This window comes from Euwallacea fornicatus, chromosome 16, assembly GCF_040115645.1.
Source record: "Euwallacea fornicatus isolate EFF26 chromosome 16, ASM4011564v1, whole genome shotgun sequence".
Lineage (NCBI taxonomy): Eukaryota > Metazoa > Arthropoda > Insecta > Coleoptera > Curculionidae > Euwallacea > Euwallacea fornicatus.
This window is the reverse complement of record NC_089556.1, coordinates 3,926,209-3,944,633: the sequence shown is the minus strand read 5'-3', so window position 1 is coordinate 3,944,633 and position 18,425 is coordinate 3,926,209. Positions and strand designations below refer to the sequence as shown.

Genomic DNA, 18,425 nt, shown 5'->3' with positions numbered 1-18,425 from the left:
ATTTCTTAAACAAGAAATGAAATTATTATGTCTCTTTGCAGATATTTTGCAACAAAAAAAGTCAATTAGACATTTTCCTTATTATATTTACACAATAAACAGAATATTATATAATTATGAAAATGCATCAATAAAAGAAATAGTAAAAAGTTATGCTTGTAGGCAACTTTGTGAATTACATTTTTAAGTACCTACTAGCCCTATAGTTCGTTTTTTTCATTATCAAACGCAATATGCCTATAGTGTTTATCAACCAGAGTGGCTACTTTTTGTCCCAGTCGTCGACAGCCAGTTTTGGAAAATATTTTAGTTTCTTCAGGTCCCCATTGGATGTCTTGTAATATTTCTCTATAAAAATAAATAAATGAAATAAGGGAGTAAATTGCTTTTATTTACTACTTACTCTACATGTTCTTGGGCTGGGTTTGCAACGCTCCAAAGCATGAATTCATTCTTTATACACTTAATCACATGTTTCTCTTCCAAAGGTAGGAATGGAATATAGTGATCAATTAAATTATGATTTATCAAGTCACAGTTTTCGAATCCACCTAAAAAAAAAACAATAAAATATTACAAAAACCATGAATAGAAATTCTGTAACATACTTGATATAAAATCAAACTTCCCTCCTAATGGGGACAATATTCTTCTGGCCACATTAATAAAATACCTCTTGTTAAACTAACCTTGCTCATTAAATGCCACTTTCTCAATGAAAGTTTCAAAATCTGATATTTTCATTTCCTCCCGAGCTTTTCCTTCTTTAAAATATAAATCATGATAATGTTCATTAATAATATGTGCCCCCGTGTTTGACAAAAAAATGAATATTGCTTTAGAGTAATCTACCCCTTCTACATCATCTCTATTGTCTATTATAGGTTTTATACTATTTAAAATATCTGGAACCATTTTATCCACTTCATCAAATATGATAAGTTGCTGTGGGCAGTCACTTATGTTTCCCTTTAGCCATCCATGCAAGAGTTCCTGGAGATAAAATTGTAAAATCTTATATATAAGTTTATGTTAAATTGCCATACCTTATTCTGTTTAACATCTTTTTGTTCAGAAAAATGCATTCGTCCAATGAATTGATGTACATATTTGCTTTTAAAACCTTTCCTGTATATGCTGTCTACTATAAACTTGGAGACAAAATTTTTGCCAACTCCAGTCATTCCATGGAAGCTAAGAGTTAATGCTTTGCTGGAGGGAAAATATGGATTGTAGTGGGCAGCCAAGGCATTTACTGCAGCATCAACAAAGGGTTGACCAAATAGATATTTGGTGAGGTTGCCTTGAAGCCCTTGAAGGACATAGTTGTGTAGAGAATAAAAAAACAATTTCAATAACAATAATTTAAAATTAAGTAATTTCCAGTAATCCCAAAGATTAATGGAAGAGATTACACTCTGATGTAGAGCAACATACCACTTTGCAGTAAACACAGAGTCGAGGGTCAGACCATTACTGGTTTTGTGTTATTTGAAATTCTTTGATTTCAACAATACTTTGATGCAGGATATTTCAAGTGTGATGCTATTATATACAATATCTCATTTATTGCGAAGAAGAAGAATCAAGTGATCCATATAATTATTACATTGTAATAAAAGTTATACCATCTAAGTGATTCTGGTTCAGAAACTTACGGGCTCTCTTAAAATTAATCCAATCTTTGTTGCAGCACTCATTAATGTAACACCATGGATTGTAACTGTCTCTCTTTAGATTTATTTTTGGGAGCTTGAACTGCCACATATTCCATGTCGAAACACTGTGTATAATGTAAAATATCACAACAGAGGCAGGAAAAATTTTTAGCATTCGCATTATGGATTTTTAATCTTAAAAAAAACCTTCAAAAGGCTATCAATTATTACACTTCTTATCATTTGTATATCTTGAGAAGATCTTAATATATGTAATTAGAGTTCTTTCCATTTTCGGAAATTACTACTTAAAAGAAGTTTTTAATATATATCCGTTAGCAAAAACATAATATTATAACCTCACAAAATTGTACCTATGCCAAACGTCAAACCATTCTATGAGCATGTAGCAATATATTTCCAATTTTGCCACCGCAGGTTTCTTTATTAATGCAGGTGTGCAATTAGGATATAGCCCTCTAGATGTCGCTACTAACATGAATTTTTGCCACCAACTTGAAAATCTCTGGAAACTGAATATTAGGATATGGTAAATATAGTAATTGATCCTGAAATGCGTATGTGAAATACGAACAGTAATGTGGGTTCTTATTTAAATTTTATTCCTGACTCTATGCAAATTTTTGAGCATTAGGGCAAATTCATTTTAACTTTTATCCTTTATTATAAAATAATTACGTAGATTATTGTTTCGTAGAAAGTAAGATCGCTCCTTCCCACACACCTGTCCCTCTATTATAGTTCAATGATCCACTGATAATTTGCACAAATTTAGCATAACATTTTAGTTATAGAAGTGTTGATTTCCATCAAACAGGAGCACCTGCTCCATCAATGTTAATGCTATTTGGATTAGAAAATGATGATTTAAGATATTCTGGGCACCAACGTATGGCTTTGGGGATTCCGCCACTTTCGGGCAAAAATATCTAAACCAATTCACTATCCTATTAGCAGGTCACAACTGTTTGTCGTTCAATCCCCATCTCGAGCTAAGCAGTTCCTTCATTCAACCGAAGACCCTCGAAAAATTCCGCGAACAGAATTTTCTGAAACTACTTCTCAATTCTCGTGTATTGTTCTGTTCTTTTACTCGTGTAGTAATACCTTATTATTATCATTCGGCATGCAATTCCGACTCGCTAAATAGTTTCGCCCTGTAGGTAAACTTTCAAACAGGACCGCACTAGGCGAGAAGATCTTTATACTCCCCTAAAAACCTTTATAAAATTACCACTATTCCTTGAGAGAAGAGAAATATAATTTATTACGGTAAATAGCATGTGTATGAAAAATAGCTAGTCCAAATTTAAGTAGTCTTAAGGCAATTGGGTACGAGCTTGTGTAGGTGTAGTGCCAGAAGCAGAAATTAAGATTACTGTAATAAGTGTCCCACAAATGTTACTGATCTACTGATAATTTTCACACATTTAGCATGACGCTTTAACTAAACAATTATAAATTTCCATTAAACCTAAAGCACCTGCTCTCTCGATCTTAATGCTATTTAATCTAATAATTGATTATTTAGATTTTTATGGACGCGACTGTATTCCTTTCAAAATCATCTCGAATCGAAAAGATCTTTACCAGAACAATGCTATTTTTTCCAATAACAGGCATCAATTGCTGTTCTTTCAAACCTCATCTCGAACTAAGCAGTTCCCCCATTCAACCGGAGATATTTAAACAATTCCGCTACCAGTATTTCTGCAACTATTTATCATTTCTCGTGTATTGCTGTTTCCTCTTACTCAGGTACTCATACCGTATTATTATCATTCGGCATAAAAGTCCTGGCTCGGTAAATAGTTTCGCCCTGTAGCTAAACTTTCAGCCAGGGCCGCACTAGGCCATGGGATCGTTCGACCACTCTTAAAATCCCCATAAAATCGTCATGTTTTTTACTTTTTTTTAGTAGAAGAGAAATACGGTTTTTTACGCCATAGGGCATATGTATGAGAAATAGCGAGTAGAATTCGAAGTAGTGCTGAGGTAACTGGGTACGGGCCTGCAGGTGTAATAGCAAGAGCAGAAAATAAGATTACTGTAATAATCTCCCAGCAAGTGACACGCAAAACTTCTCGTATAATATATTTTCAAATAATTTATTTATTTGCCTTGGCTGCGTTCGTATAATTGTACACCCAAGGAGAGCTACTAGAAATTATTTTAATTGCGCCCTGATTATTGCCACCGATGACGATCACATATGCGCCGAAGGCTTATCGGGCCCATCAGGAAAATTGCACATTCCCCTACTATGGAAAAGCGAGACAAATCTTCCAAATTAAGATGCATCCCTCACATTTTACATATAGACGTCGTACAGGCATAATGTTTGCATCATTAAAGGAAAACGTGTCATGGGGCCCCATTTTGGATACCCCCCAGGAAGATTAGTGTGACACATTGCAAATGATCGCCTGCGAGAACAAGCTTATAAATTCTTTTTTTTTAATTTGTGGAAATATCATCTTACACATCACTAGGGGTGGATTGTACGTTGTTTTCAGACAAAACTTACTTAGAGTAACATTCACCCTTGAGTAACGGTTCGGACGCAAACAACTTGTGGGTGTACAGTGACAATCCATCACTCTCCTGGAAACCGAGGGAATAATGGTAGGAAGTACAAAAAAAATTAACTTAAATACCAGGTCACACTAATAGATTTTCTGGACCAAAATTTTGTCGCACTTTGAAAAGGATGTGGTTATTGCGTCTGATCATATTTACATCCTCTGTAGATTTGTATACCAGTGGTACCAAACTAAATAGAAACAAAAAAATCTAATGGGTTCAAATGAGAACTTCGTGGTGGACACAGATGATCACTACGTTAACAAGTCTGTCCCTCCGAACTCATGGTAATGGGCGAATGTTTTTATCGGTTAGTTGTAGTTGAGAATAGTGAACAGTTCCACCCCTACAAGTGTGTGAGCCTACCTCCCCCCCTTCCCCAATGATCCCTAAAAAAGTTATGAATAATCCGCCTCACACGTAAAGAACATATTTGCACGTATGAATCTCATTGTCTGTTTTTATAGACTTCAGAGGAGGTGATCTCGTTAACAACCGCGATGGCCAAGAATCTGAAACGCCCACCCCAGCCCCTTTGGCACTTTTGGAAAACGAAAAACAAGGCGATATTATATTAGGGTCCGATGACGCATCTGATTCGAAAGTTATTAAAACTATAACAAGCCACCGGTAACTTTAGGATTGGAACTTTATCTTATTTTAGACAAAGGGAAGATCACCGCATTCGGACAATGCCTGTCAAAACCTTTGGGATTAATGGTGTCAGTTTTCTGAGTGCGGGTCAGTGGCGGGGGTCAAACCACGAGAAAGAAATGTTCCTGTTAGATGTGTTTCTGGCTGAGATGCTTTCCTTATAGGGTCGTCCATTTCTGGCAAGTTCTGTTCCTACTAGCGAACTTGCCAGTATTCGGATTAATAGCAACTACAATCGGAAAAAAAAAATGCAGCAAGAATGATTAATAATTCCCTCCGCCACTGGTGATATCAATAAGTTGAGGATGAAAATAAGTAAAAATTAATAGGGCGTGAGTTTTGGATTCGTGTTAAATCGACTCTCGGACAAAATATCGCCCGAACAACAACAGGTAGTGAAACATCATCCCCCATAATTCGGTGTTTATAGTAAATAAAACGAGACGGCCCTTCTGTTTAGCCCTACAGGTAAACGGGTGTTTCCTTCCAAAAGGTACAAGGTGTTACTCGCACTTTTGTGCAAGATGTGTCTATTCATCGGGGTCACCTAACGATGCGTCCACTTCATTTTGGTATTTACGGCAATTGGAGAGTCGCTGATGATAACGATGCTGCAGTTCCTCAATGTGGAACAGGTGTTTGGGCTTGAAATAAACCTTGGTATGGGGAAAAAAAGTAAATTTTGCGTTCGCGCGTGCGTAGTGCTGTGAGGAAAATAGACAGTGATTAGTAGATAAGAAACCTTATTCTACGGAAGAATACCGCGTGGTCCAATAAGAAAAAAGTTGTAAAAAAGTTACAGGCGCAAGCCACTTACCTGAGCAATCGAGGGGTCTCCCCCAAGTAAGAGACGAAATTTGTAAACGTATATGTTTATGGCATACAGCGGGTTGCAGCTTTAGGCATTTTTTGTTCATTTGAATTAATGGCCCATATCATGGAAATGGGGGAGGGGGACATATGATTGAAAGCAACCCAGAGTAATTAACAACTGATTTTGTAAGACAAATTTTGTAAGTGCCACCACTGTGCAACAGGACTGCCATTTATTGTTGCGTATCGCACTATGCACCATCCTGATCATATCTCTATCAGTGTTTATCACAGGGGTTAAATAGAGACGAACTATAATATCCTCGTCCTGATACTCGGAATGAGATAAGCCAAAGGGGACCTGGATTCAGTCGGCAGATACCGACATCCGCGTAGGAGTTCTCGCATGAAAATCTTTTTTGTCATTAAATTCTGGCAGCCACCTTTAAAGTGTTGAAATTGTGGAAATAACCCTATAAGGGCTTAATAACAGGACTCCGGAGGGATATAAAGCTACAGCAAAAAGGAAGCTCGGCAAAAGAATAAAATTCCACTACAGCTTAATAAAACGCCTAATTTTCTCTAGAATTTACTGTTCAAGACTTATACTAACTGCAACCATCGAAGTAACCCATAATCATCGAATATCTAAGCCATCCTTGAATCAATTAATCATAACTGAACCATGCACGTGCTGAATATTCAAATGAAAAGCTGTTTATTTTTTGTCAGGGTTTAATTTCTATGTTAAAGCGAAGCCCTTTTTGTTTAAATAGGGACTGAGACACGAACTAGACAACTTAGGGCAGGTGATTGGGGTTTTTTGACTCTGTCCTAATATTATTTTCATATCTGCTAATGCATGAGATGACCTGTGTCATTATTTTAAATAGCTTTTTCGGACCCACCACGTTGACCCCAAGTCTTTGACCTGCGTTACTCGTTCTTTAGGCCGATCTTGGAAATTCAACGCTCGAAAGTGATTAAAATCAGTTAAAACTGTGACAAAATTTGCAGACTATGACAAACGCTTTTAATCTCTTTAGGGCAGCTTTTAATCAAATCGGACGGTCACAAATTATAGTGAGAATAAACCCGAGTGTTATGCTAAATCAAAACCAGATAATCACAATAAGATTCAATCGTTTTATTTTAATTTTCAGCTTCTTAATTGTGTGGTGCCATAAGCACCAATAAAGAGAACTACCACACAGTTATTTTGTTTTTACTTCTCGGGCCTATACGCTCAATATCTATAGTTAGGTATATGCTGGCGACTAAATCCTCTACTAACCACTCAAATACTCGTACTCACATTAAGTGAAGAAAATACACATATTATCCAGTTTATTACGATAGGTGAAACGTTATATGGTACCACCCATTTTATACAACTTGATGAGTAGTCGTAAATATGCACCACAAAGGGTATTATTGTAGACAGCAAAAATGTTAACAGACGTTTTGACAGCCATTTTTTACTTTTAATCGATGTAGGGGTTCGGTGAGTAGGTACCTATTGAAATTGTACCAGACCGGTCATTATACGTGTCCCAGTGAATGATGGTCATTTGTATTATAGTTATTAAAATCCATATCGTAATCAATTGATTCACCTTTGGTATGCTAGAGGAAGAATTGGGCGATTTTGAGGCTTCTACGGTAAGGAAGAGTTTGGATCATGGATTGAAATTACCGAATAAAGGCAATTGAATAAACAATTTCGGGCCAGTTTGCTATTGTCCGCTTGATTCGTATTTATCAAGATTTGTCGTGATTGGGCGTGTGCTCTCTGCACATGCCCGGAAACGCTCATATGTGGATTGATAATCGGGAATATGCAAACTCGTCCGTGGTTCTAACCCAGCGGAAAGGGTTCACTTCTGTGCATATTGAAGTTTATTCACGTATTGGAACGTACCTATCTCGTTTTGCTTAAAAATCTCATTCGTTGCAAAACCTCCCGACCGAGATATTAAATTACAACTTAGAGAGTTATAAGCCAATGCCAGAGGCAGCCCATAAAGCATCTCATAAACAGCTTCTGCACGGAAATACAATAGAGAAACTTGCTGGGACCGAGATTTACGCCCGTGTATCCGGGCAAAAACTCTTGTTTACGACTTTACATGTGTTGCGTCCTAAATTATACGCCCAGAGGAATAACTTAATCGCTCAAGAATACCCATACCGGAGGAATTTCTGCGGCAACTCGAGCATCCGTATCAGTACCTTCGCATCGACTGGTACTATTTATCGAAACTAATAAGACAAGGTGGATCGAAATTAAGCACCGACACTAAGCAGCTGTGAAACGACGGGTACCACCCTCCTCAAATGGGTGACTTGCCAAAATGACGGGCTAGCTGCCCATTGGTAATAACCTTTTAAATCGGGCCGGATGACTGGGCAGATCTGGAGCCCAGGGATCGTGGGCGATGAAAATTTTCTATTTATTGGTCGCTACCGATGATCCGCTGATAAGATATTGCGGAGAATATTACGAGGGAATGCGATGATTGATGATGGTTGGCTTTTTTGTTGGTATCGGAGGTTCGCAGTTACGAAGCAATTAGATCAGAGAACCAAAATAATGTCGATCCGTTTTCGCTCCGAACTTTGTAATTCAATATACTGACAATACCGTTGAATGTTATATTGTATAATATACAATGTGATCTCTTTATAGAACAAGATTGTGTTCATTCCTGCAGAACATGGCAGGGGTCCGATTCCGTAAGAAACACGACGGCGATGACGACATTATGGCCGATTAATTCGCCAGGTAAATAATTAACCTGCTATTCAGCCCTTTTGAAAAAAAAAGGTGAGAAAATACACTGTGCAGCCGTTCAATACGGCCAATAATGGTGTCTTTTAAAGCTAACATATTGGTGGGAAAGATATTTAATAGGGTACTTCTATGTCCGAGGATCTTTAGCAGCGGTCATTTAAAGAGAATTAAACGTTTATTAACGATAAGAGAAAAATTAACGATTATCGTATCAAAAGGCTACAATGGAAGAATTCCTGTCCAACAACAGCTGAGATAAAACCGAGGAGATGGAATTAGCATTACTTGAAGCCGGTAATTTTTCTGTCTTGATTGATCGACGTTGAGTGACCATAGGGCTGGGACTGTGCATCAGTACGATATGATAAGTTTTGACTATTTACATACATGCATATATGCATAGTAGTATCCGTAGGGTTTGTATGTTGTGCTGATAACCGATAGAGGGACATCTGAGCTGACTACTTAGCTATAATCCATTCACTTTGTGTTTGCACCAAAGGAAGCCACGGAGATTTGTTAGAGCGCCTCCCTGTATGCTGTGATATACATTACGTAGGCATTCGTTTCAAGGTTATACTTAGGCGGTAAAAGAGTTGTAAGATAGGCTTAAATAAATTAGACCTAATAGTGAGTCAGAACAATAAAGTGACGCATAACAATAAAATATAATTCTGTTTTGACTGTTTACAATTTGATTTGCTCTTTGTTAACAAAAACCATAGATCCGAATAGTAAAAGCTCTCCATAGTCAATTTTTTTTACCCACTGTGGCGAGTTTCACTTCGCTTGGTGAAATTTGGTGCGAATTTGCATTTTAAAATCGTAACATGAGCCTTTTCCTGTTCTGACATATGATTTTCAGCCTGATTCAGGAGAGGGGGTGTCCAGGGGTCACAACGTGAAAGTGCGGATAAAAAAATGTGTATTGAATTTTTTTATTTGTTTTTACATATCCAGGTTGCAAAAACACGCATTTACGCATCCCAGGTCGTGTTTGATCTGATGTATGTACCGTACCGGTCTGTAGTATGATCCGGGTATCCGGGACTCAGATGCAACCTCGTACAGCTCTATTCCACCCCTCTTCAAACGATAGCATAATCTTTCACACCTTCTGCTCCGTGGCTTTCCTCCCACAGGCTTCCGCCGCCGTAGCTCTTTCGAACCGATATTCATCGCACCGAAAGATGGTATGTGCGACGTCATTTTCATTGTAGAACCAGCAGGTCCGATGGTTCTTTCCTTTCTATTCTGTGCAAGTAGAGCCAAACATCACAAGCTCAGTCAAGGCCCGCGTAAGAAAGTAGTTGTCTCTCCTCACTTCCCATTTATCCATGCCCTCAGGTCGTTCATTGAGGTTTTCGTCCACTCCCGGTGTCTTTCTGCCTTCAGTTATCCTCAAATAATTTTTTTGTCTGAGTGGTGAGGGAAAAATGAATTTACGTATGCCAGATCGTGGTTGATCTGATGTAGTGAGACCTGGTTATGTGAAACTTAAAAGGTATCTTCTGCAATACCCACTAAAAAAACCCGTATGTTCGCTTCGCCCTAATTCCTCCCTTCGGTACGGCAGGGAAGCATTAGTTCAGGGGCGAGGGGTGGCCTTTTTGCTGGCTTCCACGTTTCCTCGAAAAGCGTTTATGTTCTGAAATAATTTGAACTGACCTGAACTAACTTCCCTTAATTATTAAAGACAAATTTATGTTGAATACCCTGAAATTGGGAATGAACACGGATAATCGTTTTTTTTTAGTACTTCGTCACATCGTCTTAAGACACTGGGCACTGGCAAATTGGGACGCATCTGATTTGGGTACATTTAGGGCCCGAATATACCTTAAAAGAGCTAGGGAATGGTAAAATGTTTCTCCAAAGTCAGGGGCGTAATAATAACAATTTATAAAAAATTGAGGAGTGCGGAAAAGTTTGTATACATATAAGTATATATTATATACACATGTAAATCAGTTTCCCCATATAGAGGTACCTAAAAAGGTCATCATTGTAGCACCCCTTTTTCATAGAGTGGACATATTAAAAATTAAGAATTGTTATATGTATTTCTAGTTGCCTAAATGATATTTTAAAACATTCATAAGATCACGATGCTTCTAATTTTCTTCCTCGAGGACGCTGAGGAAAAAACTGATACACCTAATAGATTTAATTCAGTTTACTTACTTATATATAGTTACGCAAATGTTACTTAAATATATTACTTAACGTATCTGGCGATACCGGGACCATAAGAAGAGAGGGGGTGATTTTAGTGGGTAGGCGGATGCAAGTTCGAATTCCATACTACCCGGCTTTGTTAGGCCGGGTGTCTTTTGAAGGTTTCTACCTTCTCGAACACATATATATATATATATATGACCAATTATTTCAACGCATCCAGGATGCCGCCACAGCGATTAAAAATAGTGACGGTTATTTATTTAGAATAAGACAACACTTAATAAAAGGAGTACGAAAATGCATTCAAGTAAATGGTGGACATTTTTCACACTTGCTAAAATAAAATATACTGTTTCAATAAATTAATAATTGTTATTAATAAATTGTTTTTACTTAATATCGAGCACTTACTTAGACACGTTATGGAAATTTAAATTCGCCATATTTCGAAAATGGCTTGGATTAGCGAAATAAATGAGGTATACCTTTTATCTTTAGAAATGATAGATCTATCAAAAATACCTCTTAAAATCACAATTATTGCATTTGTAAAAAAATATGGACATAAATGTGCGCCCTATAGGCTGCAACTAGCGCCCTCTTTTTCGAAACCCAAATTTCATGAAATATTCATTTTACCGGTCTTAAAAAAAACATAGATTCAAAATTTGAACAAGATATCTTCAAAACTACTCGATTTACTTAAAGAAATTCAAATACAAAAATTAACTTTAACGCCCTGTATATCCTAAACGAATAACATTTTCATGAGGCAAGTTGGGTTAAATCTTATTATTTTAATATCTAGATTATCAGATTCCTTTTTGGCGCATTCTTCACGGAACACCCTGTATATATATATTACTTATACACTATCGCTTATGTGTAAAGCAACTAATTATAAAGTTAAAATAAGTATGTTTCCGAAAAATATTTTTTTAGAATTCATAAAATATATTAATTGCGTGTCCAAAACTGTAAACATACAAACATATTTTTAATACATTTTGTTTGTCCTTTTTTCATATTATTTTTTTTTATTAGCGTCATATTCATATGTGTATTTAAATTATTGTTTGGTATCAGCTTTGCTCCTCACAGTAGCGACTAAAAATATTTCAAGATGCCAAGGTGTTTAGTTATAAGAAAAAAAATTTAGAAAGAATTGAAAGTACTGAAAACCAGTGTAAAATTGCAAAATATTAGAATTTAAATGCATCGAAAATATCAAAAATGGTTTCTAACTTAAAAAATAGAAGAATCGTAGATAAACTTCCGAAGTTAGCTGACAACGAAGAAATGATACAGTAATGAAGAGAAGAATTAAAATGTCCATCCAGCATTCATTCAAGAATGTAAGTTGCATATAACAAGAGTCATGTATTTCAGTATCAATGAGTACAATAAAACGAAGATTAAGAAGCGCGGGTTTGTATGGGAGAAAATCGACAAAGAAGCCTTTCATCTCAAAGAAAAATAAAAAGGCAAAATTGCGCTTTACGAAAGAGCATATGAACTGGTTATATGAAAAATGGAAAACGGTTTTTTTCTCAAATAAAAGTCAATTTAAATTGTTCAAATCAGATTGAAATTTGTTGAGTCAGAAGACTAATTAATGAAGGGTTTAATCCGAAATATACTAAATCGGTTAAACATGGAGGTGGCCGTATTATAGTTTGAACATGCTCGACAGGGTTTATTATGGGTCTATTAATAGAAATTGATATCGATATGGTTATAAAAATGTTCTGCAAAATCACAGCTGTCCTGGGCAGAAGAAAATATGAGCCTTCGATAGACATTTCAACAGGAGAACGGCCCGAAACATAACTCCAAATTAATTAAAGAGGAATTAATCGTATGTAATGTTGATATGATGATCTGGCCGGCTGGAGGCCCCGATCTGAACCTCATAGAGAATCTTTGGAATCAAATTGATAGAAGAATTTCTGAAAAAAAAAACAGCAAATATATCGAATTGGTTCAAAAAAGTTTAAAATACTTGGAACGCAATATCTGGAACGAAAAATGATTAAAGGCTTTGCACAACAGATCTTGGGAAGTAATTAAAAATAAGAGATATGCTTCTAGATATTAAATAAAAGGTTTAATTGCAAAGGAAAAAATAAGATGTGTTTTAGTTGCTCTACTTCTGTTCCTTATGTTTTGAAATATATTTTTTTTACATTTTAAAACCATTTAACAAACGAACCTTAACATTAATATATTTGCTTTAAATTTTAATCATTAATTAATGTAATAGATGATATAAAATTGAAGTCGTTAAAACGAAAAAATGTCGAATTTAAAATAGGTGCTCTACATGTCCGCGATAGTGTATGTATACCTTGAGACACTAAGATACTAAAAAATAGAGAAAAACCAGCGAAACGTAGTAATACATCAGAAAGCATGAAAAGCGTAAAATCAGCTCTTGTTAGACCCAATGCCCTCAGCAATAAGCGGAAAATGCTTAATCAAAGCAAGACATTACATAATACTCACAATCTTGAATATCAATCCAATGTCAGGTGTGTTCCAGAAAGGAGCAAGATGCAGATTTGACATTTAACTAAAAAAAAATTATCGCACGCAAAATCCGTGACGATCGATATTAAAACACGTATTCCCGCTAATTAACATCTGTTGATATTTGCGAATAATTAAGTGGAAATGTTGCAGGTGCCTTTATGGGTTATTTAACAACAATGCACCGGATTTTGTAAAGCTGGAAAATTTAACACAGAGACGGGTCCCCTTCACTTTGATGGTGATTAAAAAATTGAGTTCCCGTGGTGAAATGTTGTAGTAGTTGCGGCACGCCACTGATGTCAGATTAATTATCGCAAGAAGTATTCCAGAATATAGTAACGTTTAACTGATTCAATTTTAGTTACAGCTGCACGTGTTATCGGCAGTATTAATTTTGATTTTAATAAACTAATAAACCTGCAGTGTCTCAATTTTTTTGCCTCGTGCCCCACATTCGGCATCTGCCAGTGCCTGACCTATGGCAATTTTTACTGCGGTGAAAAGGTAAATTGTCTCGAGACGTCCTGTGCACAAAAACAAGGAGACTCTTGCCCATATAAAAGCTCAATTTAGATAAAGATCTGTCACCGAAACTCATCCGAAAAACGAAAAACACGTTTTCCTGGGGACCAAATTTATTTTAGATAAATTAGGCGGCCAGCCCATTATGGGCATATAATGGTGTGGTAGCTATCTGAACACTCCTAAACCTTTCGATGTATTTTACAAGAAACCCATAAATCTTCTCATGTTAATTGCGCTGGTTTCGATCGGATTTAATTTGAATCGTTTTGGGAAATACGTTCTCAATGTATTTCAGAATTAAGGCCCAGCAAATCGACGACAGGTTGAAATAGTTAATAACACAAAAATGACTTTGAGTAAAATTGAGGTACAGAGAACTAGCAAAAACTCTGTAAGGTCGGTTTCGATTGAATTGCCAGAATTTCAAGGAGGCATTAAATAAATAAATAGCGAACAAATTCAGATCTAAAATATGCCTCAAACAAAACGAGTAATTTCAGCTTCATTTAAATTTTCGAAATTGCATGAAGACCTTAAATCAAGAACATATCAGCCGTTTTATATGGAGTGTTTAAATTGAGCTAAACATCTTAATTTCAAAGATGTTCGGATCGATAATTAATGTAAATTGGACGAAGATATACCGGGGATCAATCCGTGCCATTAAGATTACATTGAAAATCCAATAATTTGTTTTTTAAATTGATTAGGTTCTAAAACGTCGATTAAACTGAAACGATTGTTTAATTTTTTGTGCTGTGGTTAATAAAAAAATCTTAATTTATTAAATCCCACAGCTGTTGACTGGTAGCACCTGTCATATTCACTTGTTCATTCACGTCGTTTTCGTAACTTGATTCAAGTGCCTCATGTCGGACATCACGAACCATTGATCACTGTGTGGTAATATATTAATTATTAAGTTATTTAACAACGTTTAGCACAAGCTGGGTCTTATGCAAAGATTAAGCATTAATTATTTTTATTAATTGAAAATTTTCTGTTTAGCTCCTGTACGCGGTAAAGGAAATTCAAGTTGTTTTAAACTACTGCACTGAGACTTCAAAGCAAGGACCTGGGAAGGGTCACCGATTCACAGTGAGACTCTCAAAACAGTGAACTAAGAGTAAAAAGGGGGCAAATTGTCCTAAAAAAGATAGGGCTTTTTTTTTAAGCGATAGTACCAGTAAAATCCTGCCAGCGATGAGCGCCGCTTAAGTCTTGTTGCATCGATTCCCCCTCGGGAAGGGTGGTCTCGCCTGCTTCTTTGACTCTTAACTAGCACTTCACGCTCCTCCTTGTTTATTTAACCATTACTTAACTTAAATTATGAGAAAAACTTGAGAACTTCTCCACTTCTCTGCGCCTCTTCAACTGACATCTGAAATGACAGAAGTAGAATATTTAAAAATAGGTGTTCTTGGTTGCCTATGTCGAATACGCCTCCACTCAAAAGATTGCCATTTTTCAAGCTTCAACAATCGACCTACAGGTGGTGGCTTTTGCAAAAGAAGCTTACAGTACACAGTGAGAGAAAATGTCTATTAAACCGAACCAAAACCCAATATTTTAGTATAAGAAAAAGTGCCCCTGTGTCGTTGTCTATATTGTTGAATATTATGAATCTTTCGAACTCGAGGAGCTTAACACACCTTTTTATTGCTATCTTCATGGGTTTTCGAGCAATTGGAGCTTTAATAAAGCCGTATTCCAAATTTCTTTTGGGGTAGCGATTTTTTGAATTTGCAACCCGTTACAGTTGATTTGCTCATGTAAACCCGATTTTTGTTTAGATGAGAAGACCCTGTGTTGAATATTATACCCTAGGTAAAAAATTTATAAGTGGAGATACCGAGAATGCGTCAAGGATAGCTGGGGTGAATCAAATCGTGCATTAATGAAAAATGTTACATTAATGGAGGAAATTAATAGGTAATTTTGTTTGTATTAAAAAACGTATTTTGACCTTTTCTTCTATTTCTGATCCACTGCACTGGCTTCTACGTAGCAAAATATCAATTGAAATCTCGAACTAAGTTGAGGATGAGACAGATTTCGACGTTCCACGGCAGAAAAACCAGCCGTCCGGTGCGATTACCAAAAGAGAATTTTTATTAAGTGGTCCAAGCTTGAGCTTGCAGCTCATCAAGTCATTGGACGCGGCTCTTAATTATGACCTAATGGGAGAGTTTTCTTTCTTCCACTTCATTCTCACGACTGTTAGACGAAAAATTTATTTTTTGATAGTTTTACTGAAACAAAATTCATCTTCATCGATGCATTGCATTATAGAGGAATGCAAAATAAAATGCATAAACCACGTTATGAATGCAATAAATTGTTCGTTGATTAGAGGCGCTGATGAGTCTGAGAAGCTGTCTCCAAGTGAGGATTGAAATGCGTGTGAGCTAGCCCCGAAAACTCTTCAGTATTAAGAAATTATCTATATTGACATCACGTCCGGCAACATAAAATAAATACGTAGATGTTTTGCGATATAAAATTATTTATAAATGCCCGCGGAATTTCTCGGAGCATTGTTTTATCTGTCAGCGAAATAATTATTGATCAATTATGGCCAAAGAAAAATCGAAAGCATCCGACTGATTTTAAACATGGCATTATGTCTCTATTGACGAGTTTCATGCGGATTCTGGTCAATTTTTTTTAGCGGCGACAGTCACGATGGACGGACTCCCGGTTTTCGAGATACTGATACCACAATGTATCGAATTCTTGGTGAACAGATAATAGATTTGGTGAGCTCGCAGCCTCTTTGTGTCATAACATGGGAGGTCCATTTTGAAATACCAACAATCGCTCACAAATTTAATTTAAAGTTCCATCGCGGCCTATTCTTCGCCTTTATTACATTTTACCGGAGGCAATCAACCACTTTTTTTCACGCCTAGGTAGATTGACGAGCGGACAATGTAATTTTTCGCTTTGATAGGTTCCATCTCTTGAACCTAACATTACTTGTAACGTAAGAAACTTACATACTTTCATACTTCGTTAATACACAATGATCATGGTAATAACACGTTTCATTTTGCACCCTCCTTGGCTACTGTTTTTCAGTTAAATAAAAAATGCGAAAACTTCTCTGCTTTTGCCCCATTATGTTACGACACTGACCCACGCCAAACGGAGATGAACAATTTACCACTTTTAGAGCAATTTTTAGGATTTAAACTGCGCAGAACTCATTGGCGACACTAGTTAGTTTCCAGTAAGGCTTAGAGATATTCTTGTTATTTTTAAAGGATAAATAAATATTCAAAAATTTTTTCTTTAGTATCCATTTTTTCCATAATACCCAATAAAGATCATTGGAGTAATTTCGTGGTTCCCATGGAAATTATCTTCTTGATAAATTTGATTGTATTTTGATGTAGTGGACCTTAGAATATAAAGTAGAATATTTCAGGCATAAGCCTGGGTATTGATAATATCGACTGCTTAGGACATAAAGACAATAAGGACACTCTTCCAAGTTAAAAATTTGGACTTTTATTTTCTTAAAACGCCCGTTTTCAAATTACAGAAAATCTCGCAGATACAGGGTGTCGCGAAAAAATAGGGAAAAGGGGTGGGGCAACCATTTAAGCCTTAAGAAATTGAAAAGTAGCAAACTGAATTCCTGTTTTGTAAATGTTTAAGATATACAGGGTGTCACACTTCTTTTTAAGTTTTTGACCTGTCACATATCTCACAAGTTTTAAGATATTAAGGAGAAAATTTCGATAATTTGTATTTCGCTCGAATCTCAGCCGTCAGCATTCTTCGAGTAAATCTAGGGGGCGATATCTTTTCTGGGGTCGGGCCCCCCTTCTGCGCATCAAATTTTCTCGTGGTACGTGAATGGTAATTTATTTGTTAATACTTGAATTCGTTACTAACTGTAGATTTTTTTTATCTCTGCGAAAACGCTGCCAGATACAAAAAAAGCGCAACTGATCTCCCTGATTTGCAAATTCTACAAATTTCAACTTAATATTTCAAAAACTGAAGGAGCTATAAAGAAAAAGAGAAAATCGCAAATGCGGCAATTTTACAAATATTTCCTTTCACTAATTTTTGGTCGCTGACTTTCAAATGCGTGCAGCACGCCTCTGCTTTTACTAAAGGTGCTTAAATGAAAAGTTCTGCAGCACTCAGTCAACATATTCTAATAGCCATTGGCGTAGCAAGGCTGTATTTAGCAATTTTGCATTCGTTTCCTCCTTATTTGTGTTTGCTGGATTTTCTCACTAGTCTGTGGGAGATCTAGCGACGGGTGGGTCCCTGGCACAACACCGAACTGTCCGGTTATAGTGTACCCACCACTGGTTTTTAACTACCAATAATACCACACTCAAAAGTGCAGAGAGACGAACGGCCCTGGTGTGGTTTTTGCAAGTCAGAAGCGTCCCATTATGCCCGTTTTGATTACCGCTCACAGCGGGACTTCTGCTGTCACTTTCTGGGCTAAATTACATCTAATTATGGGCATAATGGCGATTTCCATTCAATCGGTAACGAGCTTTACACTATTGTCGATAGCTAAACTTACGTTAAGGTTCTAATCGTTTGAGCGATGTTTCCGGCCTATGTGCAAGAAACTATTTCTACGAGAGGCGATAAATTATGCGAGCAACCTACACAGGAGTCACAAAAAGATT

General features: G+C 36.5%; 1 protein-coding gene across 1 annotated transcript; it reads right to left on the bottom strand.

The window, feature by feature from the left end:
• Window positions 1–65: 65 nt before the first annotated feature.
• On the bottom strand, window positions 66–2,011 carry LOC136344235 (torsin-1A-like). Its single transcript, XM_066291481.1, has 5 exons — window positions 1,659–2,011; window positions 1,047–1,312; window positions 690–993; window positions 404–551; window positions 66–348 (listed from the first exon to the last, which is right to left on the bottom strand). Exons 1-5 carry the CDS (start codon window positions 1,837–1,839, stop codon window positions 201–203), a joined length of 1,047 nt encoding a protein of 348 aa, XP_066147578.1. The 5' UTR covers window positions 1,840–2,011; the 3' UTR covers window positions 66–200.
• Window positions 2,012–18,425: the final 16,414 nt, after the last annotated feature.